This window comes from Ictidomys tridecemlineatus, chromosome 13 (genome assembly GCF_052094955.1).
Source record: "Ictidomys tridecemlineatus isolate mIctTri1 chromosome 13, mIctTri1.hap1, whole genome shotgun sequence".
Classification (NCBI taxonomy): domain Eukaryota; kingdom Metazoa; phylum Chordata; class Mammalia; order Rodentia; family Sciuridae; genus Ictidomys; species Ictidomys tridecemlineatus.
The window spans coordinates 13284915-13311427 of NC_135489.1; the positions used below are offsets into that span (position 1 = coordinate 13284915).

The 26513-nt window shown below is 38.9% G+C and overlaps 1 protein-coding gene and 1 long non-coding RNA gene across 5 annotated transcripts in view; one reads left to right on the forward strand and one right to left on the reverse strand.

The window, feature by feature from the left end:
* Positions 1-265: 265 nt before the first annotated feature.
* Positions 266-11263, forward strand: LOC120885362 (uncharacterized). The gene is made up of 2 exons (XR_005727933.2): positions 266-3148; positions 7082-11263. It is a non-coding gene; the product is annotated as an uncharacterized LOC120885362 (long non-coding RNA).
* Zcchc2 (zinc finger CCHC-type containing 2) overlaps positions 10452-26513 on the reverse strand; it is a 59250-nt gene continuing 43188 nt past the window's right edge. For 2 of the 4 annotated variants that reach the window (XM_078029919.1, XM_005323087.5), the window contains 6 exons: positions 26053-26188; positions 24493-24557; positions 23813-23907; positions 19340-19468; positions 13456-14949; positions 10452-12532 (listed from right to left, as the gene is read on the reverse strand). In XM_078029919.1, the coding sequence (XP_077886045.1) occupies positions 12465-12532; positions 13456-14949; positions 19340-19468; positions 23813-23907; positions 24493-24557; positions 26053-26188 (1987 nt within the window). In that variant the 3' untranslated portion in view covers positions 10452-12464. The remainder of the gene's footprint in view (positions 12533-13455; positions 14950-19339; positions 19469-23812; positions 23908-24492; positions 24558-26052; positions 26189-26513) is intronic. The other 2 variants (XM_013357585.3, XM_078029920.1) reach the window with 2 other exon arrangements.

The window sequence follows — 26513 nt, forward strand, 5'->3', positions numbered from 1 at the left end:
TGTTCCCTCATGGCCCTGCCAAGGTCTGGTATGCCTTCCAAAAGAGAGGTGCATCTACACTGGAGGAGGGACCAGCCAGCACCTGCAACCCCTGTGTGAAGCTTCTGGGTTCAGGAACCTGAGCACTTGTCCTTCTAAAATGCATGTTCCTATAAATACACTGGGGAGGAACTCAGCCATTTGTGTCACAAATAAGGTCAAAGGAAGTTATAAGGGGAAGTGCTACAGGCCTACAATTTCTGTCCCCTGGGAAGGTAATAAAAGGGGGGCGTGGCCAGCATTGGTCCAGCCCCAAGATAGTACCTGGTTGTCACTACAGGGAGGGACTTGGAAGTCCTCAGAATCCATGTCCTCTGCCAATAGAGCCCTGGCAGCTCTGGACTGGGGACTTGGCAATCATTGAGGAATCCCACTTTTGGCATGTTGTGGAATGCACAGGGAAGCACTGCTGGAGACTGCTTGGCATTGCACCTGCTAAGAATGAAGACAGAATGAAACCCTCTGTTTGCTTTTTGTCTTTTCAGGTCTCTACATTTCCATTTATTTATTCATCTAAATAAAAAGAACAAAGCATGAAGAGAATGAAAAGATAGGCCACAGGCTGGGAGAAAATATTTGTAAAACACATCTGATTAGGACTGATAGCGGAAACATAAACAAATACATAAAATCCAACAATATAAAAAAAGCCCCAGTTAACAATTCAGCAAAAGATCTGGACACCTCACCAAGGAATCTGGCAAATAAACATGAAAAATGTGAGATATGATACATTAGGGAGTCTCAAATTAAGATGTTTTACTGCTACATACCTATTAGCATGGTTAAAAAACAAAAACAAAAAAACACAAATGCTGGCAGGGATGTGGAGTGACAGGGACTAAGCCATCACAGGTGGGAATGCAAAATGGTACTGCCACCATGAAAGATTGATGATTTCTTATGGAACTAAGCATACTCTCACCATATGATCTAGCAGTTGCAGTCTTTGTATTTTTTCAAAGTAATTGGAAACATATTTACTCAAAACCTGCACACAAATGTCAACAGCAGGTTGACATTTGCTAAAACCTGAAAGCAACCAAGATGCCCTGGAGTCCTTATCTGGGTAAAGAAGCTGGGACACTTCCACACAACAGAATGTTATTCAGCTAAATAAATAAATAAATAGATGGGGGAAAGAAAAAAAAAGAGTCATCAAGCTGTGAAAACACATACTTGAAAAGGCTACATATTGAGTCCAACTGTTGATCATCCCCACCTATGGTGATCCAATTTATGATTTTCCTTTAGAATGATGTGAAAGTAGTACAAATTTCATACAGAATTTAAATTTTGACTTGGTCTGTTTCTGGGCTGGTGATGTGCCTTGTGATACTCTTGGGATGCTGGGCAGAGGCAGCAAGCGGAAGCCCCCCGGCAGTCACAGGATCAAGGGAGAGAACAATGGTGGTCTGTGGGTGAGTGTGTGATGTTTGGTAGTTTAGCTGCCTTAAACCCATTTTCTACTTACTGATATTTTCAGTTGATGGGTTTATCAGGCTGTCACCCCATTGTAAATGGAGGAGACTCTGTTTATGACATTCTGGAAAAAGACAAATCCAGAGAGACAGTAAAAAGGAAAAGTGGTTGCCAGGGGTGAGGTAGGAGGGAGGGATAAATAGATGGAACACAAAGGATGTTTAGGACAGCAAAAGCATTCTGCATGATATTCTTACAATGGACACATGTCATTATGCCTCTCAAACCCAGCAGAGCTGTACAACAAAGAGTGAACCTTAATGTTACTATGGACTTGAGTAATAAAGTATCAATATTGGCACATCAACTGTACAACAGAAAGAAAATGCATGTATAGGATGATTACAATCATGTAAAATAAAAACAACTAACACAAACAAAAGTACAAAGCACAGTCTGATCCAGAGAAGAGTGGCATTCCTAATTTTGACAGGCCCTAAAATAGCAAGGCAGGTTTTGAATAAGATGACATTTTTAGAGGAAACATAACCATGTTTTAGTGTTCCCTGTACGCTTGGTACCACGTTTAAATGCATCATTTTATTAACCACACACAACTCTAAGGTAGACACCACTCTTTTTCCTGGTAAGGAAGCCGGCATGCCAGCCACAGTGGTCAAACCGTCTAGGCCAATGTAGAGGCAAAGAAAATGTTTCTTTCCCCCTCTGATGGTTCAGTATTTGAGTTTATGAAATAGATGGACACAAGACAGATTTGTAGGAGAAAAGGTATCCAAATACATTACGAGCAAGTGCACAGGAACCAAGAAAAATATGAGACTCAAAGAAGCGCCCGATGAACTGAAGTTTTTATGCCAGCCAGACAGGGACAGGGCAGTGGGGCTCCTGGAGGGCAGGGGTTATGTGAGGTGAGGCCATGCCTTGAACAAAGGTTTTTATTATGCAGGCAGTCTCCTGGGTAAGAGCCCTCAGAAAGCGCTCCAAGACATCCTGTGGCCAGCTCTGGGCAGGGATGTCCACATGTTCCTCCCTACAATGAGGTAAGGCAGAAGGGGGACCTCAAGAGGCCTGTTGACACCCTATTTACTTCACAAGCGTGCATTTCCATTAGAGTCACCCGTTTCTTTTACAAAAGGCCTTCTCAGAGCTGTTCCTGTGTCTGCAGTTTCTCTGAATAGCCATCTCCGAAATGTGTCGAGGAAGTGTATTTTGGGGTGGCATATTTTAGCCTCCCACACCAATGACATCCATGTTATTCTGCTGCTGAAAAAAAAGGTAGCTAGCAGATGGGGTTAGAGTAGAATTGCAGGGTCACTCATTTGTTAGTTCCTAGATCCTCCTGAAGTGCTTGGAAGTCGCTCATCCCACTGGTTCAAACACCCCCAGAAATAGAATTTATGCTCCTATGTTTAGCGAGCTGCTCTTCCCTCACGCCCACCAGCCCCAGGAGGCTGACTTCAGACACTCACCTTCTGCTGCCTGCGCACCAGCCAAGCCCAGCTGTGGCACTCCTGCAGGCTCTGCTGCCGGCATGCCAAGATCAGCGTGCACACTGTCACTGCAGAAAGATGGCTCCTCATCAGGGACTCTCCTGCACCCCAGGTTTCTTTGAGTGATGTGTGACCACGTTTATTCCTGACCCTGGACAAGGCTCAGGTCTCCTGGGGTAAGTCTCCTCTCCTCTTAATTTGGAATGATGGAAGCTGGGACAGGAACCTGAGCTCAAAAAAGTGAAGGATGAAGGTGGGGGAGGCAGCAGGGTCCTGGGACCAGGCCCAGGGTGGCTGTGGGGAGCAGCTGACTTCTGACCTTGGGAGCCAAGCAGGAGCTGGCCCTGTCTGGAAAGGCATTTGGGCTTGTAGAGGAGACAGAAATGGGCTCCTTGAGAGAGTGATGGAAAGAAGGAAAAGTCCAGAAGAGGGGTTGAAATAACACAGAATCTTCACAGGGAATCTTAAGATCTTCAGCCTAGCCCTTCTCTTTCTTCAGCTTCCCACATTGCCAGAAAAACAAAAACAAAAACAGAAAAGCCTAAACTTTGCTGTCTAGGCTGATGTAGCGGCAAAGAAAATTTTTCTTTCCCCCTCTGATGGTTCAGTATTTGATCTATGAAATAAATGGACACTAGCACTTGGTTGTGGCCTCTGCCGGCCCTCAGGACAGCTGGGCCTTTAACTCAGTGCTCCTCAGCCCTTGGCTCTATGCAGCAGTGTCTGGCTTACTCCCTCTTTTGCAGACCCTTCCTATTTAAACTAAGAAAAAAAGGGCCATCCGGTCATTTTCCTCTTTCCCCAACAGCAGTAAGTTCCAAGGCCTGGAGGAGTCCTCCTAGCTCTGCTCTCAATCCCCTTCCTGGGTACCTCCCTTCTGCAATGGTCTTACACCAGTGACAAGAGTATTCCCCATCCATACTGCACATGGTAATGACAGTCATTTCCCATTTTTTTTTTCCTTCAGAGTACATTCTCAGTTTTCTTTGATGCTTTCTCTGAAATCCCCATTCTGTGGGATGTGTTTGGGAGAGAGGGGGCAATGAGTCTGTTTTTACTTAAGCTCTTCAGATGAGGTGACCCAAGCACTTTCAGAAGCACTGCTGACCTAACAGCTAAGCAGAACTCATGTCTTTCTCTTCCAAACCTATTTCTCAGCTAGGCGCAATGGCTCACACCCATAATCTCAGTGATTTGGGAGTCTGAGGCAGGATCACAAGTTTGAGGCCAGTTTCCATAACTTAGCAAGACCCTGTCTCAGAATAAAAAAAAGGACCTGGAGTAGCTCAGCACTTCTGGGTTCAATCCCTAGTGCCAAAGAACAAAACAAACACAAACCCTCCAAATCCCTACTTCTCTTGGCTCCTTTTGGTTAAGGAGGATCTGCAACCACTTCCCACTCTCACCTGTCTGGCACCCACACCCAGGCCTGCTTCTTCCTGGCTCTTGCCAGTGCTCTCTAGATTCTCATCCCCCTACTGGATATATCCCATAATGAGTTTTGATGATGCCATTTTTCCCCACTCTTGAGGAAAAATCTCCCTTCTTTCTTTTGGCACACGATGTGTCCTTTGGAAATCCTTGGCAATTTTCCGCAGGCAGCATTAACCTCTCATCTTGGTGACCTTCGGGCATGTTACTATGATGTAGCTGGCGGTGGCCCTCACTAGGCTGTGCTCCCAGCTAATGTTTGCAAGTACCAGTAACTTAAGCAACGCTGTTTTTGTGCTAAGAAAATACTACCAAAAAGGAGGGTGCAAATTCCTAATCACAGAATAGGACTTTAAAGACAATGAGAAGTGCCTCTTAAGGAAGATGTCAGGGATTGGTGAGTTTTTACTTCCTGTAAAGGGAGAGGCAGTAAATATTTTAGGCTTTGAGGGCCACACCTTGTTTGTCATAACTATTCAACTTGGATGTTACAGGGCAAAAGCAGTACTTGTGTTCCAAAACTTCATATAATTTCTGGAGCCCCACATCCTTCAGCATGATTCATATTTATGAGCACTGTTTAACTGGCCACCCCCCAGCCCGTCCCCATGAAAACTATATCAATACAGCAGTGAAGAGCAAAATGAAGATGGAACCGAAACTGCTCCAGCAGCTGACAGCCAAGTGCAGCTAGCGCTTTGCTTATGCTGCCACCTAGTGACCGACTGGCTAATTTCAGTTTTCTCTCAAGGCCTGAACACACTGTCCTGTCTCACAGCCCTTAACAGAGTTGGATTTTGTGTTCCTGACCACACCAGAAGAGGACTTCAATTCCATCAAAACAAAAAGAAGCTAAAGAATTATAAATCTTGAAAAATAATTTAAAGTGAATAAGCAAGCTTCAAATCAATGAACTTTGGAACTCTAGGGGACTTCAGAGATCCATGTAGCTTTCAGATGAGATGAAAGACCCAGGAAAGCCAGTTGTTCCAGATGATGATGTCCAAGGCAGGGCCTGCCTGATTCCAGTGCAAGGCTGACTGTACCCCAGTACAGATAAAACCTGACACAAGGGAGATGTGGAGCAGCAGCCTAAAGCCACCCCACCTGGGCTTAACTGCTCTGTGCCCTTGGACACTTAGCTGTTAATCTTTGTGCCCAAAGATCCCTAACTATAATATGGGGTGCAGCACCTACCTCATAGGGATATTATGAGGCTGAAATGAGCCCAGTGAATGGCCTATTATCGACATTCAAGTGACATCTACCTTTACAAATTCACTGAGGAGACGTGGGTGTGTGTGTGTGTGTGGGGGGGAAGGAGCCACAGCTCAGTGGTGGAGCCCTTGCCTAGCATGTGTGAGGCCCTAGGTTTGATTCCCAGTGTGTACACACACACACACACACACATTAAGAGCCTACTATGTGTCAGACATTTAGTGCTTATATACTTGGCAGATTTAATCCTTGCAACTACTCCACAACGTGTTATTATGCCCATTCTGTAAATCAGCCTGAGAAAGGTCACATTTGAGTGGGTAGGGTTTGGGAACAAAATCACAAGTCATACTGCCTCTTCTTGTAAAAGTTGATTTTTATGAAGGCACTCAGAATGAGTCAATTTCATATAATGACTATGACCTAACTTCGACATGCTAGCAAAGAGGAGCTTTTCATTAACTATTAAGTCATCTGTGGCACTCTTAGAACTCAACAAGCCGCTTGGGTGATTGTTACTGTTTCTTCATGAGGGCTACTTCCACCATCATTCTTTGCTTCAGAGTATTTTCTTTGGGAGGTGGGTGGATAGAAAGGTGCTTGGAAAAAACATATGTGAATGTTGGAGCTTTATGGTATCAGTACTTTTTCTTTCTGCTTGCACCACTGCTTCATTTCTGAAGTCTTCCAACTAATGGGATCATCACTGCATGCTTAAGACACACAGGGATAATAAAAACCTCTTAAAAACCTCTGTAGAGACACGCTGTTTTCCAATAGAGGGTATCTGTGCATGTTTAAACCTTCAAAATAGACAGCACTGATACTCCTTGAATTTACCTGAGATGGATAAATGCTTAAAGTTCAGTTCTGAAAGACCTAAGGTTTCCTAATTCTGGAAATTTCCCCATAACCATTTGAAGAAACCCTTCAGAGACACCCTACTTGATTAGGATGTGGCCCAGCCCTCTCTTAGGAATCCAGAGGCTATTAGTTCTGTGGGTCCTACAGCTTTAAAAGTCACTGCACTTGTTCCAGTAAAGAAGCAGATGAGGGGGCAGGTGAGCATTAAATTGAAGCTGGGGGTCCAGCCTTCATCACTGGTATTGTCTGCACCACTTGATCTCCCTGAACCCTGAATCCTTAACCTGTAAGACAGACAGGAAACTCCCATCCCCTTCACAGGTGTGGTGACCAAATGAACACAGAAGAAAGTGCAATGCAAACTGTAAAGTACTATCAATGCCTTTGGGATGTTTATATATATTCTACACCACTGGGATCACAATGGCTCAGAGAGACTATTCAAATTGACTTTATGGCCAGCTGCCTGCATTCTTTAAAGATCTTGGCACAGACTTAACAATCATAAATGTTTTCTCTCTAACGCTTAATTTTCTCTAAATTAGGTCAATAGGAAATAACGTCTGTTTGCTTGCACTGTCCTTGTCTCTCACCAGGTGGCAACTGCTTTCCAATCAGCAATTTCTTCTGGTGAGAGGCTGGCTGAGAAGCTTCCATAATGGATCAAACTGGAGCTGCAAGAGGAAAGAGAAAAATGATGTAGAAGCATCCAAGCCCCACCTCACCCCACCTCCCACCCACCAATTTCAAAGAAACAGAATTTTGGGATGAAGAGCTTCTAGTGACCAAGTCCAGCAGTCACTGCAGATGGAGCTGTGACTGTGGGAGGGAACAGTCATTGGTGCCCTGGAGTGTGATGTGCTGCACTTTCCAGAACCGGAGAGAAGTCTAACATCCCTGTGTTCCAAGGCTGATAAATGTTTATGCCAAAAAAAAAAAAAAAAAAATCAGGCACGTGTACCTATATTCCAACAGAGAGGGCGTGTTTTTTTTTAAAAAAAAGACAGCACTTAGGAATTATATAACTTTGCATGTATAAACCCAACAGCTGTGATTTGTACATAGTGATAACAAAATATTGATGCTAGATTGACCTTAGGAATACAAACTGTGCAAGTCAATGTTGCTGGGGGTACCTGGAGGACAAGGTTGCACAACATGGCCTGCCCTCTCTGTTCAGGGTCATGTTGAAGGGTCAATAGTACTGCAGCTGAAACACCTGCTGCTCAGCTGAGTCCCTGGAGCCCCTCCTTCTCATCACAGCGGGCCTCACCCCTTGAAGCTGAAGGAATGCAGTGACCCTGTTTCAAGTCAGAGCACACACCTCAAAACTCATTTCTCTGAAAATAAATGGGCCCTTTTTTGTGGGATGGGGAGTTGACATTTTCTTCTTTCCAGAAAAGATTACAGAAGGGTTGTGGTGGGGTTGAACTACTGTCACAGCTTGCCTCCATGTGGCTTCACTGCCTCAACCTTAGAATGCTTTTGTCATCAGTATGCAGAACTGAAAAGAGGTGTCTTCCAAGCTCAAATGATGATGCTTGTAAGTACTAGATGGTTCCTGTTAAAAAGAGAAGAAAGATATTTTACACTGTACTTTAATCTTTTTAGAACCTTCTCAGAAAAATTTGATTTGTAGCATTTATGTAAAAAAAAATGTGGATTTGCCTTATGATGGATTGATTTTACTTTGGCATGGAGTAATCAGGATGGGATGACTTGGCCATGTATATATAGTCCATGTCTGCTACTAATTGGCAAACTCTCCGACTAGATTAAATCTTGAAGATTAATCAAGGAATTTTTTATGAGAGAATGGAGCAGAATTAACTAACCCTAACAGAATGAAGAACTTTATTTACGAAGTCTCTCACCACCCAAAAAGCCATCATCTTCACTCTTAGGCTCACATTCTTTTCCACACTCTTTCCATCTTCTAAAACAGGAAGTGGATGGAATTTTCTGTTCATCAAAATTTGATTGGGCAAACATCTGAGTGCCTGCTCAGTGCTATTTTATTAAGTTGGGCCTTTCCTATTTATTATGGCATTTAATCGTCATAGACATGATTTAAAATAAGCCATCTCATTTTACATCCAGGGAAAATGAAGCTCAGGGGCCCAAGGTTCCTTCTCCTGGTATCAAACCTTTTCTAAACTGACTTCACTATGCCAATGCTCAAGCTTAGATGGCCTGTTCCCACTGCCAACTCTAGTCGGGACCACTGCCTCATGCTACCCATTTTCTCAATTTCCAGGCTTTCTTTCCTCAACCACTCAACAACTTCCTCAAATACCATAGTTAATGTTTTTCCATTACTTACAACTTGGTAACTTCCTATTTTTTATTCTATCAATTCTAAATTCTCCATTCTAACCTTATTTTATCAACTGCACCCACAAATCTCTTAATACATTCTCCTTATTAATGTATTACTCTCTCCCCCCACCTCCCCAACCACACACTACTGCCATTTGTGTTACATACAACTGCCTGTTTTATGTCTCCTTTCCCATGTGGTGACCACTAACCCTGCTCACACTGTCCTGGCCTCCAGACTCACCTCCCCTGTGGGGCCAACATCTTCTGGTTGCACATCCCTGTCCTGGCCTTCCATAGCTCTATGACATCATCTTGGGAGGGTGTCAGGATATGGATTCAGGAGTCTCTGGTACACTGCTGGTATGAGTATGAAATCACTTGGAAAACAATACAGAAAATCTTGGAAAACTGAGCATCTGAATGTCCAGTGATTGCTTTAGATGTGCACCCTAACAAACTCCTGCATACTTCAAGAATATAAGAATGTTCCTAGCAGCCCTGCTCATAAATAGAAAAGAAATAAAAAACACCCAAATGTCAGTTGACAGAATGACAGATAAACTGTTTTATATTCTCCTCCTGCCACCAAAAGAACATTTTAAGGTAGCAAAATGAATAAACATGAGGAATGTTACATTGGGACATAAAACCAGATAAATAGAGCCAGCCCCAGAAGATGAGGTATGGAAAGGTACCCTTTTTATAAAGCTCAAGGAAAGCAAAAATAAGCTGTATATTTTAGGGGAAATATCAGAGGCGAGAAAACAGACAAAAGCAAAGGAATAATATAATTTAAAGCAGCCATTACCTTAGTGTAGTGGGGAGAGAGGGGACAGGCAAGGAACACAAGTGAGGACATTGGAGACATTCTTGTAATTTTGTGGGTTCAAGACTCACCTATTACATTCAGGTGTACATTTATCTGCTAAAGGGAAAAGTTGCTGCCTGTAAACAATCAAATCCTTTCAACGGCCTGGTTACAAAGGAAACACTCACAAGGTGGCTACAGAAAACAATCCAGTGTCCTGGGGCCTGGCCCTTCTGAGTGTCCACCACCTTGCTGAATGCTGAGGCATGGGGCCATACTGAGGGCTCAGGCAGAGCAATAGCACACTGACTGGCTCCCACCGGTGTCTTAGATCTTATAGATGGTTTAAAACTTTGACTCAAGATTGGATGATAGGAGAGAGAACCAATTGTTTCGACATTCAATACTGAACCAAGGTAGTTCCCAGGTTGAAAAAACAAAACCAAAAAAATCTGAGGAAGTAAATTAGGTCCTTCATACTTCCAGTGAGGGAGGCCCTAAACCAGAAAGCCAAGCTCGAGGCTGACAGGACTTTGCTGTCTGCCACTGTAGCCCTGGCACACAGTGTGTGCTCAGCAGAGACAGAAAGAAGTCTCCCTTTTTTCAGTAATCACACAGATGACCTACAGATGACCTAAGGTCATTTGGGGGAAGAGTGAAGAACATCCAGATGATAAGTGATAAATGACCTTGGGATTCACTGTCCACGATACAGGGAAATGGGTTAGTTGATCCGGAAAAAAAAAAAAAAAAGAAAGAAAAAAGAAAAAAATCACCATGTATAATATCCTACCTTTAATTTTTACAAAATTGGCAATAAGGCACAATTCTTAAGCTGTTTTTCATTTTTTTTATTGCTGTTAATTCAAGGAAAAAAGGTTGCATAAAATCCAATCTGTTCTAGAAATATAAGTGGCCTTTCCAGTACATAACATTTCAAATATCAAAGTATATGGTAAACATACAAATAAGGAGAAGGTAACACACCTCCTATGTACAGTACAGTATTTTAAATCATAAAATAAGCTCCATAAAGTACAACTGGCAAGTGATTCCCAACGTGATCACACGTGGCATATCAACACCCTCACCTGAACAACCCAACTGCAGCTTAACAATTAATTTAATAATGTGGTCCAAAAATACCCAGATCAAATAAAATATATTTAATCAAAATAATTTCCTTTACTCGAACTTTTTTCTTTCTAAATTAAAGCTTTCATCTACCCCTTTATAACCCCTTCCCCATAACTCCCACCCCTGAAAGTTTCAAAATGTACATTGGTGCTATAAATATAAATGCTACTTATGAAGCATTAAATTAAGCTTCTTTTTCTTCAAGTTTTTTCTTTTGTCTAGCAATCTGTTAGGCTTCTGAACCAAGACCAAATATTTAAGTTCCTCTGCTGCATACCAACGTTATTCCACACACAAAAATCTATCATTTCTGCTCTGTACTGAGGAATGGGAAAACAAACCCCCCCACCCTTAAACCTATGACTATACAGTGGTAGTTGTTCGTTGCTGTTGAATGCAGCAGTCACCAAAAAATACACCCAATCTTCCAGATAACCTCAGTGCACTTTAGGAAATCAAAAATTACCTGGAAGCAATTTAGTACATAGATTGGCTTTAAAAAAAATTTTTTTTAAACAGCAGCATTAAACTTAGTGACATGACACTGACATGATTAATACCATCTTAACACACTCAGAATTCAGTCTTTCACATTATAATCAAGCATAGTGGTAAACGTTTATAAAAGTGACTTTGCTACGAGAGACAGGTTAGGGAACAAATACCTGACTTTTTTTGTAGAAACCCATAGCTTCTGTTCGGATTGCAATAAACCACACACATTTTAAACACAACGTAACACTGTAACAGTTGGTATAGCAAAAGAAGAAATCTTTACTCAAGTAGTGTCTTTGAGCAGGACATGGTGGTAGACGACGAGTAGAACTGGCTGTCGACTTTCATCACAAACACAAGCACACAGAGAATGACATTCACACCAGTGTGTTCACTTTGTGTCTCTCTGAAGCAACAGGCTAGAAAAGTATGATGAAAGGAGAGAGATGTTTTCTTTTTCTTTTCTCTCTTTTTTTTTTTTAAGAAAAAGCTTTCTGTCCATAGGTCATATCTTTCAGCTTCATATGGTTTGACTTCTTCCTCTTGCTCCCACTTATTTTCATGTTTATTTGGACAACAAGCACTGCATATATGTATCTGTGTGATGCTGTTTATTACATATATACATACTATCTTGGGAATTTAACTTCTCATGTAGGATTAAGGTGAAAAGTTTTACCCTCCCTTTATATGCAGAGCAGTTTACAGAAATGTGGACAAGTACACTGTCAGGCACTCGTGCCGCAGGCCAGGGAAAGGGCAAGGGTGGCTGGCCAGAGCAGTGTAGTTTAGGGTGAGAGTGAGAAAAGCTGGGGAAGAAGCAGTTTCTTTTTTTTTCAAAACCATATGACTGTCACCAGTGTTGTAAAAAAAGGTCAAATACACAGTTTTAAAGATTCAGTAAACATTGCACACAGCAAGTATTCAGTGTAAAAAAAAAGCACGCATCAACATTTTCCTTTTGATAGTTTGTCTGAAGTTTAAGTTACATGTATCATACATATAAGCCTGTTGTTGAACCAGGAGACCAGAGGCTCAGAAGCATTGCATTCTTTCTTATTTTGGACATTGGTACAAGAGAAATAAAAACTCCCAACTGCATAGAAATCTAGGAAATGTATAGACAAAGAAACAAACAAAATACCTTTCCTTTCCTCCCCTCCAAACCCCATGACTCCCCACACTTGAGTGTATTAAGTAGGCAAGCTTTACTTGTTTCAGTCTGCAGAATCCAACGTATCATTAGAAGGGGGGAGGGGAGGTGCGTATCTCAGTCTGTAAGTGCCTAAAACGGGAAAGAGAACTGCTAAGTCACCGCTTTTAACGACACGCATCACAAACCACTACAAGATATCAAATGGGCATGCTCTTCAGAAGGCACTTTTCTAAGCATTAATACCACTCCAAAATGGCAAATAAATTATTTATTAAAAAATAATAATATGAAGCTTGTGCTTTAAGTTCAACCTAAAGCCATCAAACTTGATCTTGCTTTAAGAATACCAAATAGATATACTCCCAAATCAAGACTTTTGTTCTGAGTAAGATATGGTAAAATGATAAAGGCCAAATGCAAGTAAAAGAGAATGGTTGGAGGTCAACACTGAATTTTGTATCTTACTAATTATTTGCATAAGCACATTTCCTTCATTTAGGTGGTAGTAACATTAAACTTAGATCTACTTTCCTTATTCCCAAACCAAAGTTTATTTTGTTGCTCTAAAATGCAGTAGAATCTGAATTTCTTTTTCTTAGACATTTGTTGGGTATACACACGAGGTCAGCTGGTTACGCAGATATTGAACTAAAAACCTTACATGTCAGATGACCAGCTTATTTTCTAGTTTTTCAGTATTAAACATTTTTGCTTACTCTTTGAAATAGGATTGTAGTTTTTTTTTTAAGTGCCATAGTTAAGAGATTTAACATTATATATAATTCAAATTCCTGCTATATTCCTTGAAAAGTGCCTTTAGAGTTTATTCCTTAATTGGGAAATAAATTCCTTTGACCTTCCTTGGGTTCTGTGTGACCTGGGTCTATACTAGGTTTTTCTGGTTGCAATTTATAATTTGTCACTGAAAACACATCTGTAAATGAACACACAAACAGATCTTTCTGCTACAACAGAATCACATGATCAAGAAAAGGAAGGAAGGAGAAACAGGTGAATTCAAAAACAAGTCCTCTGGGAGTTATTGTGATTACCTTGTTGATTGGCCTCCATGGATGACTGCTTACAGTCCTGTGCATAGTGTCCGCTTACACCACAATTGTAACATGAGACATTCCCATTCTTCTTGGGCCCCGAACCACTGGTGTTGGCAACTACATTGGGTGCTGGATATACGGGATAGAATCTCCCAAATCCTGCCATTTGTTGCATGCCATAGTTGGCTTGGCTCCCCATGACTGGGTCATGCACCAGTCCATTTGCATATGGAGTCTGAGGCAGAAAAAAAGGAAGTTGGTTTCCATTGCTCTGATGTGCTTGGTTGAGGTAGCTGCCATTGCAAATGGATGGCAGAGTGAAGAACGATGGGACTCGGTACATTGGTCCGGGCATTGGATTGGGATAATAGTAACTATTTAGCTGAAGGTTTCCGTTGGTCCCACAGCTGCACCTTCGCCCACAAGAACCACAAGGACCCGAGCCCATCTGCTGTGGTGGCACTATTGTGCCATTAGAGTTCGTGTTCCCCACAGCACTGATGTAGGATGTGCTCTCACTCTGCGCAGTACTGTGTGTCAAAGCTGGGCTTGGGCTTGGGGCAGGGCCTGGGGTGTGGGTAGGAACTGCAGGAGGAACAGTGGACTGGGCCTGGCTGATGCCTGCACTTGCTGGCTGGGCAGAAGTGGCTGTTGTGTTGAGCACGTTGGAATTCGGGGTGGGTAACACACTGGCAGCAAGGGGAGAGCCTGGCAAGGTGTAGGAAGCTGGTGGCTGTGCAGCTGAGAGACCAGCTGCTGGAAGAACTACCTTCACATTGGTAGGCTGAGGGACTGTCCCTGTGTTTCCCTCAATTTGAGGCACCATTTGATTTAGTCCTACCACTTGGGATGCAGATTTTGTGATGGGGTCCGTAGTAGCCACAGGAGATCCTGGAAAACTACCTGGGTTATGAACAGGAATAAAGGCAGTGTTTGGTGATCCGATGCTCAGACTTCCAGTTGGTTGTTGTGGGATATTAACTGTACAACTCTCAGAAGATCCCTGTGGTGGTGGCAATTTTAGCCTCTGAAATGTTAGGTGCAAAGCAGGAGTACTACTGTGTGGAAGGAAGGTTGATGGAATAGGTAAAGGGGAAGCCAGCAATTCAAGGTGTTTCTCTGATTCTCCAGTAGAAGCTGTTGGCCCTAGGAGTCCAACAGGGGTTGAATTTGTGGATTCCCTTATTGCAGAAATAGCAACAGGACTAGGAACAAGCATCCCTATTGTTTTGCCATCTGCAGATTTGGGTGGAGGAATGACAACTTCAGACTTCTGGGCACCGTTGTGCATGACACAGTGTAAAGTTGGCATAAAAGGAATATGTGGATACTTCGGCGAGTTCAAGGGATCTTCTAAAAGGTTTCCATTCTCATTTCCTAGTGAAGCGATCTGAACAGGTGGCTTGACAGTGACAGTCTGGTTGACAGAACTATAACCTGCAAACCTGGTTGTTGATGGATTCCCAGAATCCTCAGAATTGCTGTCTGAGTCTAAAGAAAACAAATACAAATATATATATTAACCCAAGCATAACTGGAATCTTTTAAAAAAATATATTTTTAGTTGTACATGGACACAACACCCTTATTTTGTTTATTTATTTTTTTATGTGGTACTGAGGTTCAAACCCAGTGCCTCACATGTGCTAGGCAAGTGCTCTACCACTGAGCTACAACCCCAGCCCATTAAATCTTTCTTGATAGAAATAAAAATATGTCCCTCTATCACCTGTTCTGACTATCCAAAATGACCTTTTAAAAACATTTTGTCTTTCTATGGATTTATTTTTAAAATATGGAGATATAAGCAAAATAATAAAACAAAAGGTTATTTGGAGACTGAATGAAGCCCAGTATAAAATGCAGACATTTACTTACTACCACCTTATTACCTTATTACTAAGAAAAGTATTAGCTATTTTTAACCTTAAATCGCTTTTAGGCAATCTACTTTTTTCACATTCTGCACTGTCAAACCCAAGATCTTCAGTTTGTCTCAGATAAAATTTTTTTTTTTTTTTTTTTTTTTTTTTGGTGGTACTGGTGATTGAACCCAGGACTTTGTACATGCTAGGCAAACACTCTACCAACTAAGCTATATCCCCAGCCCTAAATGATTATTTTTTAAATGACCTCAATCAAGAAAATATTTAACTCAAACATCTAAAGGTAGAGAATTAAAGAGTTTTTAAAGAATACTCTTGCTACTGTATATTTCTTTGTGTGTGTGTGTGTGTGTGTGTGTGTGTGTGTGTGTGTGTGTTTCACTAGGGATTGAACCCAAGGGTGCTCCATCTCAAGCCCTTTTAATTTTTGAGACAGGGTCTTGCTAAGTTGCACAGGCTGGCCTTTGAAATTTGCAATCCTCCTGGCTCTAGCTTCCAAGTCGCTGGGATTATAGGCATGTGCCACCGTGCCAGGCTACTATTTCAATGGAGAAAAGAAAATTTAAAGGCACTATTAGTCATAAAATGAATATCCTACAACACAAGAAACAAGGCAAATATGGATGTACTGCCATTTGCCCAAAATCAAAACAGAGAACTGGCAGATACAAAACTATACTGTACTACATTACTTTTATGCTTACATACAGAAATATTTCGTCTAGATTCCTAGATTTCCAGGCTTTTGCTATAAGGGGGGGCAAAAGATGATATTGAATTCACAATTCATCATGAGCCCAGATATTGCATTGATGCATACACAGACCATTCAATTACATGTAGTGCCCATTTAAAAAACTTTCTGTTCATAAACATAAGCTGAATTGCACTTGGTACTTAATGACAGAGAATGTCAAAAGTGTTATTAACTGAACTATTTTAATTTATATTAGAGAAAACATTCAATTAGTGAATGAATGGTCCTAGCATAAATATCCCCTAACTAGTTAATAATTGGGATATTTCTTACCAAGCTTTGCAAAGCAAAGAGTTTCCCCAAATCAAGAACCTATTTGAGGGCTGGGGATGTGGCTCAAGCGGTAGCGTGCTCGCCTGGCATGCGTGAGGCACTGGGTTCGATCCTCAATACCACATACAAATAAAATAAACATATTGTGTCCACCTAAAACTAACTAAATAAATAAAATATTTTAAAAAAAAAAGAACCTATTTGAGGCATTATATCAATATTATCCCATCAGCAGATTTAAGGGCAAAAATGAAGTTCAAAAGAAGCTGGACCGGTCAGTGAAATTTCTGTATGAACTAAGCTTTGTTTAAATTTTCTTAAGTCATAGCAAATGGTCCCACGATTTTAAATGGTCCCAAGTAGTTTTCTGAGCATTGTAAAGACTCATCTAGATATTTAGATTAGGCCTTATTCCTCTTTTATACTGACTTTGGAAAACATAGTCTCAAGCAAAACTCCATTATGAACAACAGAAAGAACAAAGGCACATAATTTTTAAAGCAATCTTTGCATGTACTTAAAACTTCTAAAAATGATCAAAACTCTCTATCACAATGTATATTTCCCCTGGGTACAGAGAGCCCTAAGTGATTCTTTCATTTAAGAAAGGCTCATTTTTTTTTATTTGTTAACAACTGAGCCTATATGAAAAAGGCCATGTTCCTTCACACAGGCCAACTGACTTACACTATCTGTTGACAGGAAAGGAATGCTACAAAGTTACCCAAGTATCTGACAACCAAGTCAAATCTGTTGAGTGGGCTAAAGAATCACAAAATTATTTGTACAACCAACAGAACCAAACACAGTATGCAATGAAACATAATAAAAGTTTTGTCTATTTTGGGGAAGGCATAAAAATTTCTCTTATAGCTCTGTGAAATTATTTTCATTTTGTTCTTTTGTGAGGAAGCTGCAGAACAGAAGTACAATATTGACTCAGATTAATAGAACCAGTGGTAGAATCACAACACCACAGCATAGCTCCTAAGACATGACTGGACCAGCAATATAGAAGCTAAGGTCCCAGAGAACTACACACTGCTCATACGAGAAAGGACTTAGCTTTTTAAAACAGTGGATCTAAGGATAACCACAGAGAAATCACTTGAATTTGCTCCCCCACCCCAGTAGGGGTTACACCCTAGGACCAAGATGTTAATAATTAGAGGTTGCCAGCATGTATAAAAATAACAACATCCTCAGCCAGGTGTGGAGGTGTACTTATAATCCTAGCTGCTAAGGAGGCCAAGTTCAAGGCCACCTGGGCAACTTCATGAGACCTCATCTCAAAATAAGAAATAATAAGGGATGGGGCAATGCAGCTCAGTGGTAAAGCAACCCTAGGTTCAACCCCAGCAGCCACCCCTTTACAAAGAATGACATCCTCTATTTAATGTGTTTTTTAAGATCTTACTTTCAAACCAGAATGGTAGACTAAGAAATTCCAATGACCCACTATATAAAAGCAATAAGAACCATTGTAAAAACTATTGAACCTTTTTAGAACCATGGAAATTAACTAAAAGGCTTACGGCAATCTGAGGAACATTTACCCAAGGGGGGTAAAATAGCTGAATCTCATAACAGAAAGATTTATGACCTTTTACTTTGCCCTACCCTAATCCCATCTCTTTCTCCAGCTCTGAAATAGCCCTGTAGATTAATAGGCCCTCAATTATGGTTGGTAGAAAAACTAGTAGCATAGCCATCTCTAGAAAGAACCTATGTTTGGTGTTCCTCCAAGCCCCATCACTAAAAAACTGTCAATGTGTGACTTGTCTGTGCAACTAGTACTCACTCTGTGTTAAATGGTCTCTTATCTACAGGACACGTGTCATAATTTATTAGTGGTAACTACTTAACAATGTGGCTGCCTGAGGCAGTTACCAGTTGAGGCTAACAGGAAACTAACCAAAAAGTCATTAAAACTGAAAAACTGGGGAATGAAAAGTCCACAGGAGGCTTTGAAAAGCTTTCACATATTACTGGGAATGGTAGAAAGCTATGCTCATGCCTATGGGCTATGTAGATTCCCAGAAAAGACCCAAGAAGTCTTCAAGTTCTCACTGTTGGCTGGCTGAGTATCTGTGCAAGGAGGAAATGAAAATGTAATACACAGAGAAAACAAATAGTAAAATGGCAATTGTTAACTATCTTATCAGTATTTACATTAAACATAAGTGGACTAAAAACTCAGATCAAATGATGAAGATCAACAAAATGGATAAAAACCATGAATTAAGTGCTACATTGTATGCAAGAAACACATTTCAGATTTAAAGAAAAATAGGGCAGTGCACACCTGTAATCCCAGTGTCTTGGGAGGCTGAGGTAGGACAATCAGGAGTTCAAAGCCAGCCTTAACAACTCAGCAAGGACCTAAGCAACTTAGTGAGACTCTGTCTTCAAATATAATATATAAAGGGCTGGTATGTGGCTCAGTGGTTAAGCACCCCTGGGTTCAATTCCTGGTATGTATGTATGTATATATATATGAATAAATGAATAAATAAATAAACTCACACATAGGTTTAAATTAAAAGAATTAAAAATAGGTACTGTGCAAGTAGTACCTCCAAAAGACCTGGAGTGGCCATATCATTATCAGACAAAAGAGACTGTGACAAAAATTGTTACTAGAGACTAAGAAAAACATCTTATGATAAAAGAATCAAACATAAAAACATTAGAAGTATAAATACATGTGCATCTAACACACAGTTTTAATTTTTAAACACTACATATTGTTATGATCCTGTCTTCTATTCAATTTCATGTGCAGTGAAATAAATCTATAAAATCAACATTGCTAGGAAATTCTAAGGCAATGGTTTTTAACATCTCCTTCATAACCAATTTAAACTTGATAATGGGGTTTTTAGGGACAAAAAATTCTTTGTAAGAGAAAATAAAAATTTCCCTCCACCCCACCTCTCTCTATTACCCCATCCTAAAAGCAAACCTCTGTCTTTTTCTTCTTCACTTTCAAAACTTTCTCTTCCATCATGTCGTGGACTAGACGGAGAACTGTAACTCTCTGAAGATGTTTCTCCACATGTGTCATGTCCAGATCCAATGTCCAAATTCACATCTAAAAATAATAATTCTACTTTAAAAAAATCATGTTAAGTAGTTACATTCAATTTCAAATTAAATCATTAGAAATTATATGTAGCTATAAATGTAGTTTTTCAGTTTTCCTACTTAAAAAGTTGATCTTTGATCTAGGTAAAAATTTATCATTAAGTGACTGTTTTAACTGAAAATAACTAATAAATATACTCTTAAAAAGGCATAAAAGAACAAATCAATCTTTGGACACACACAAAAAAAATCAGAATTTAAGGTTCTCTGTAGGTTTTTGTAGGGTCTATCCAATAATACCACTTAAATTTTTTTTTTTTAGTTATAGAAGGACACAATAACTTCATTTATGTATGTATGTATATATGTATGAATGTATGTATGTATGTATGTGTTGCTGAGGATTGAACCCATTGCCTCACATGTGCTAGGCAAGTGCTCTACCACTGAGCCACAACCTCAGCCCAATAATACCACTTTGAGCCATGTTCTAAGTATAGATATGATAATTTCTCATAGCTTGTCAGAAAGTCCTTTTAAGAACAGAGTAGACTTCCAGAAAGCCTATTCAGTAAAATTTATAAGGCCCCATTACTTAAAAAAATAAAAAAACTTCCCATCTAGTAGACTAGGTAGCCCCTAAATTTTACCCAAAGGCCAGGGTTATATCAGGGATAGGAGTGGGTATAGATTCTCCATAATCAACTAGCTATATCCGTTTGAGACACATAAGGAGAGATAACTGGTGTAGCTGGTATTAGACATTCATAAACTAGCCAGACTTAGGGAACTGTACTATTCATTTCTATAAACCTAACGGCCTGCAAAGTTTCTACCTTACAGCAAATACAAAATACATGTTTAGTGTATAAATCCCCATATGAGCAACTCCAGAGTATTCTTAAGAACTATAGATGAGCGAATCATTTCTGTGGCAACCTGGTGGAACCAAAGATAATGGTTATTAATTACTTGGCAAAACGTTGTGTCAGAAAACAGACACTATTTGTGTAAAGGGCAATTTAGTTGACTACCTTGCATCTTTTAAAGGAGATCCATTTATAACAGTGTTAAGACTGTTCCCAGATGATCTAGCCTAGCCCAGCTACTCAAATGTTGGATGAATATTTAAGAAAAATAAGGGCATTATGAATGTACATGCAGCTAATTCCTTCTGGATGATAACTTAAACAGCAAATTGCCAAGGAAAAAATTTACAAAACTTCATTGGGCTACGAGAAAAGTGACAGACGATTATATGGGCAGGTAATAATTTTACAAAAAAGCAATCTGACACATTTATACATAATAACAGGCTCTCTGAATTATTAGTTATAACTTGTCTAAAAAAATTGGATTCAAGTCAAGCCAACACCAAAGATTGAAAGACAATCGAATGTGCCATAGTGGCTAAACAACTTTGCATTAAATTGGACTCATGAAAACGAAACCTATAAATGATGGAATATATATGGAAAATCTGCATATAAATACTTCAAAGTCAGCAGGTAACAAAACGAATAGTTCACTGTCTCTAAATGAGATTTATAACATAATTTTCTTTACATTGTACTTGCTAGTGAATATTCTAATTATCAAATTGCCATAAATTAAACTGCAGTTTTTAAAGAACTAAATAAAGGAATTCATTGCAATAAAAGCATTTTTTCTTTCTGATGATTCAGAAAGTGCTCAGACTTGTGCAGAACCTTGGGAACTTTTATGATCAGAAATTATGTGATCCTCTCATGATTCAGAAGGTACAGAAGAATGAAACAATTATGTCAAAGAATATGCCACAAATTGCCCTTTTAAATAGATACAAGCTTTTAAATTTGCCATCATGTTTCAAATGATAAAAAAAGGTCTTACACATGATCAAGAAGGCAGAACAACACCACCACAATACTTTACATTATTATTCTAACAAAAATTCTGGTTACTGGTAATTCTGAACAACTGGTTTGTTAGAGTTAAGAACCATTTATATAAACCATAGGTGTTTGAACTACATCTATCTTCTGGATTATTTAAGAAGTTGAAGACCTTTAGATCATTCTAAAGCTTGTAAAAGAAACTGAGAGGCCAAACATTTTATTTATCCCCAACTTCTTAGTGCTATAATCAGCAACAGAGTGGGGAAGGAGAAACACTGGGATGATGATGAACAGTAAGAGTTCTTAATGGTCTGAGTAATGCATGTATCTCTTAAGTGAAACAAAGTTTAAAAAAAAGAAACACTATAAATAAACACAGACAACTATATAGCATGGATTACTTCCTGGGAGCAGATAACATGGAAGAATGCAGTGAGGAATCTTTATACTGTTCTTATTTGGGAATTAGTGATGTGGATGGTTTATTACTAAAAATAGGATCAAAATTTTAAAACTAAATTTTAAAAAATATATATTTTAAGTGATACTGCTTATTTAAAGATATTAGCAATCTACTAATCAGAAGGACCCAGTATAGCATCTACATTTTATTAGTTCTTGTTCCATAATGGGAAAAAATTTCAAATATATCTTCAGTTTACCAAATGCCTCAAGATAATTCCTTTTTGGAACCCTAATATTTCAAAGGGAAATTAATAAAGAGTTGTTTAAGTCTGAGTTGACATACAACTGACACCAATGAGGCAAGCTGTCCAAAGTGTACATTATTCATAATAACACTGTAAATGTAAATATATATGAGTCAGTGACATATATACAAGACAAAATGAAATAAGGTTTGGCTTATTCAAAAATTCTATGGTTGGTAAAGGGAAAAAGAACTGAAATTTGGATGTTGTTACAAAGTTCTTAATAACCTATAAAATGTATATTTTCCTCTAACTTATTAGCAGAGGAAAAAGAAACTAAATTACTGAACAGCTAGGTACTCAGTACCAGTAAAATGCCCTTATAACCTAGCGTGGCAGCATCATTCCCTATTTACAAAAGCAAAAACTACTGCTTGAGAAAAGTAACACATCTAAGAAACAAGGGATACAAGATCCACAACCACAGCTGCTTCTGGTCAATGTCTATGAACTTTTTCTCTGGAAATAGGAGGCTACAACGGCAAGAAGCAGCAGCTCTCCTCCGGTGAGCAAGAGTTCTCAAACCATGGGAGCTGAGGCAGCATGATGGTTTGGAGGGGCGTATATCTGACAGAAATTTCATCAGGAGAATGACCCAAAGTCTATGTGGTAGCAGTGCAGAAAACAAGCTAGGAGGGAACAGTGACATGGAGGCCTGGTAGATTTCCAGTCATCTACTGAGATATCTTTTTCCAGATCATCTACTGCTTTCCTTATTTAGCTTTTTCCTCCTGCCCTTAGCTGCATCACTGTAGGGACTCTCAGAGAATAAAGAGCTTCAGTGCGTTTCTGGAACTGGATCCTCATAAAGATAAGATGGGTTTTTCCCATACCACTTTTTTCCCGGTTTGGCCAATTCAATGAGTTGGCAGACGGTTGTAGACTCCAAAAGGTAGAGTTTAGAGGGGCAGAACTCTCTATTTTTCTTTCATCACTATTCATTCTCTCTATACAAATATCTATATGCCTCACTTAGGAATACACTCTTGTTATTTATGCTGCATCACATCTGAATGTGTTATAATTAAAATAAATTTAAAAACAAAAATTCTTACTTGTGGGTTTAGTCAGTAAATATGTTAAGTGCACACATGGACAATATATTCTTCTAGTGATCTGTGGGCTTTTACTCTTTTTCAATCTTTACTATTATCATTAACAGTAAGGATAAGGAAAACACATAAAAGTAATCAATGAATTAACAGAAGGAGACTTCTCAATAAAATGAACCTCGAATCTAAACATAGAAAGACTATAAAATAAGTGAAAACCACAACAAATCTAGCTTAAAAAAAAATCTGAGGTTGAAAATTCCTCAAAAGTCCCATAAAAGCAGTTACTAAGTCATGGAAAAAAAGGTCAAAAATATTCTAAAAATAGACTTAGATAGGAACATGCCCAGACTTTGTTGAGGATGGCTTGCAAAGCTGTAGAAAAGACCCTCCACAATGGTGGGCCCTCTGTCTGCTCTGGTATAGAACTGGCCTGAGGAAGAAAGAGGCTGGGTGACTGCTACTATCAGAAGAAGAGTAAATGGTAAGTCCTAATAAGGATGGCAAGAAATGTTTACCTCCATGGCTGGTTTATAGTCCCTAAATTAATCCCAATAATTTCAGAACACTTTAATTTGGAAATTGCTATACACATCAATGCAAGGTAAATTATAATATTAGGATCTGACACAGCAGCTTAAGACCAACTAATATAGTAAGTATCAAGTTGAAAATATTTAGATGAGTATTTGAAAAAACAAACTTTTCTTACCTTTCACAGTACCACCATGGGTATGCTGAGGAGTGGAGAGTCTAATACCATTTATTCTAGAATTCAGTCTGTTGTCCGTTTTCTTAATTTTCTCCCTAAGCCAAATGTACAAATTACTACCATTTTTTATAAGGTTCTCTACTAAATATATTAAGTACAATATTCCTAAAATTTCCCAAGACTTGTAATTGAAAGAAGTTTTAGCAAGAAAAAAAAAATCCAACTACAAGTAAAAATGCATCATTAGTCCTGAGAGTTCTGCCCCTCTAAACTCTACATAGTATTTTTTTCCCCGATACTAGGGATCAAACCCAGGGTCTGACACATGGTTAAGCAAGGGCTCTACCTCTGAGATGTACTCCCAGACCTTTTAATTTTTTTTAAATTTTGAGACAGGAGCTAAGTTGCCCAGGCAGGTCTGAACCTTATGATCTTCCTGCTTCAGCCTCCCAAGTAGCTGGCCACCATGAGTACAAATCGACATAGTATTTGACAACAGATTTACTTCTATCACCTATATATGCTGATATTTTCAACCAAAAAAAATTGAGCCCAGAACTTAAAATATGAATAGAAACCTAACAGAAAAAAAAATACCATATAAACTAAATATGCTCATAATCAAATACTACTACCTTTTCATATCAATTCTAATAATGGGAACATTAAATTGAACCTACTTTTCTATTTGTGGCTTTCCTTTCTTCTTATTTATTGAAGATAAACTCCGTTTTTCAGCAGAATGCTAGTAGAAAAAAAAAGGCAGACAAAGCTAAACAATACTGATATAGACTTCCTTTTACTGGGATATCATTTATTAAAATAGTATGTCTGCATAGTTGTATATGCTAACAAATTTTGATTTCCAACCTATTTTTGAAGTTACCTATCAGAACTACTAAGACTGACATATTGTTATAAATACTTCATATTAATCATGAGAAAATATCTATTTTTTCTTTTTATAATGGATCTCTATTCTTTTCTTCTGATTATAATAGTCCCTCCTCATCTGTAGTTACATTTTCTGTGATCAATCATGGTCCAAAAATATTAATGGAAAATTCTAGAAACAAACATTTCCTAAGTTATTATTTTGAGAAGCATGGTGAAATCTCATGCTGTCCCACTCCATCCCTTCCAGGACACAAATCATCATCCCTTTGTTCAGCCTATCTTTGCTGTATTCACTACTCAGTCCATAGTAGTTGAGAGACTGACCACATTAATATAACATCTGTTATGACATGGTGTTGTAATTATTTTATTATTACTGTTGTTAATGTGCTCAACTTATAAATTAAACTTTATCATGGCTATGTACTGTATATGAGAAAAACAGCCTATATAGTGTCTGATACTATCCACAATTTTAGACATTCACTGGAGGTCTTGGAGTGTATCCCCTGTGAATAAGGAGGGACTACTGTACAAAATAAAATATAATCAAGTGATTGGTATTTGCTATAGATTTATTAGTATTCTCCTGAAGTTTAGTTTAATAAAACTAATAACCACAATTTGGTCAACTCCAAGAGAACACAGAGACATTGGGACAGAGGAGATGGGAAAGTACAATAAGATGGGCTTTGAAAAGAGGTTATTTTATAAGCATAACTGATATAACTTCTCAAAATGTGCCTTAGTTCATAAGAACACATTCCATGAAGAGTTAATATCTGGATCTGAGTATGGCTAGAAAATAGAATCAGGCTAATGAATCAATTTTATAGATAGAACAGGATTGTTCCATATTTACACATGTATACTTCCCTCCAAATCTGTGGTGGTCTGAACATACTTGAGGGCACTCTGCTCTCTGATCACAACCATTTAAGAAAGCAAATGTTCCCTAATTACACTCATGAGTGCCAGTAAACTGGCCCAACTACTCATAAGAAAGTTCAGTTTGAAAATTCACATCACCCATAGCAAGAGAGTAATTGAAATGTGAATAATTACTTAAAAGAGCAAAAAAATTTGATATAACAAGTTAATGCACCTCTAGTTAGAATAAACACTTTGGTTGTCATATTAAAGTGCATTAATTTTATGTAATAAAAGTTATCTAAAATATACTTTCTCAAGTCTAAGAACGTAGATCATATATAAAAACATTAAGTCTATAACAACGAAATCCTCCTTAATTTCTTCCTATCAGAATACTTTCTGCCTAAATGCTTACAAAACAGAGAGAGTAATAATACTTTATATGGCACCAAAACAAAACCCCTACGTACCTGCTCAGCTAAGGTCACACAGTGCTCTGGGTGCTGAATGGTGGTGCAGCTTTGCTTCCTCCAATCCACAATTCCATTCTGTTCAGAATATTGCATGGTAAGCCCATCCAACGGAGAACAGCTTGTACCAATACTGCTATCAAAAGAAAAGTTTATGAAAGCATAACCTTGTGAAAAGTTTATGAAATTTATCCTCAATAATTTAACCTGCTATAACGTTTCAATGAAGAAGCTACAGTAACTCTTTCTTAGCCTATTAGTTTTTATTTTTTTGAATACATAGTGATAAGTTCAAGGGAAAAAAGTATACTATAAGAAATAAATAGGTACATATCTAATTTATTACTAATGTCTGTCTCTAAAAATAATAGTAATAAATGTGTGCTCTGCCTTGAGAAATCCTACAAAGAGGTTATCTTGCACTCCTGAAGGCTGAGAATAGAGAGAATACAAAATTCTGT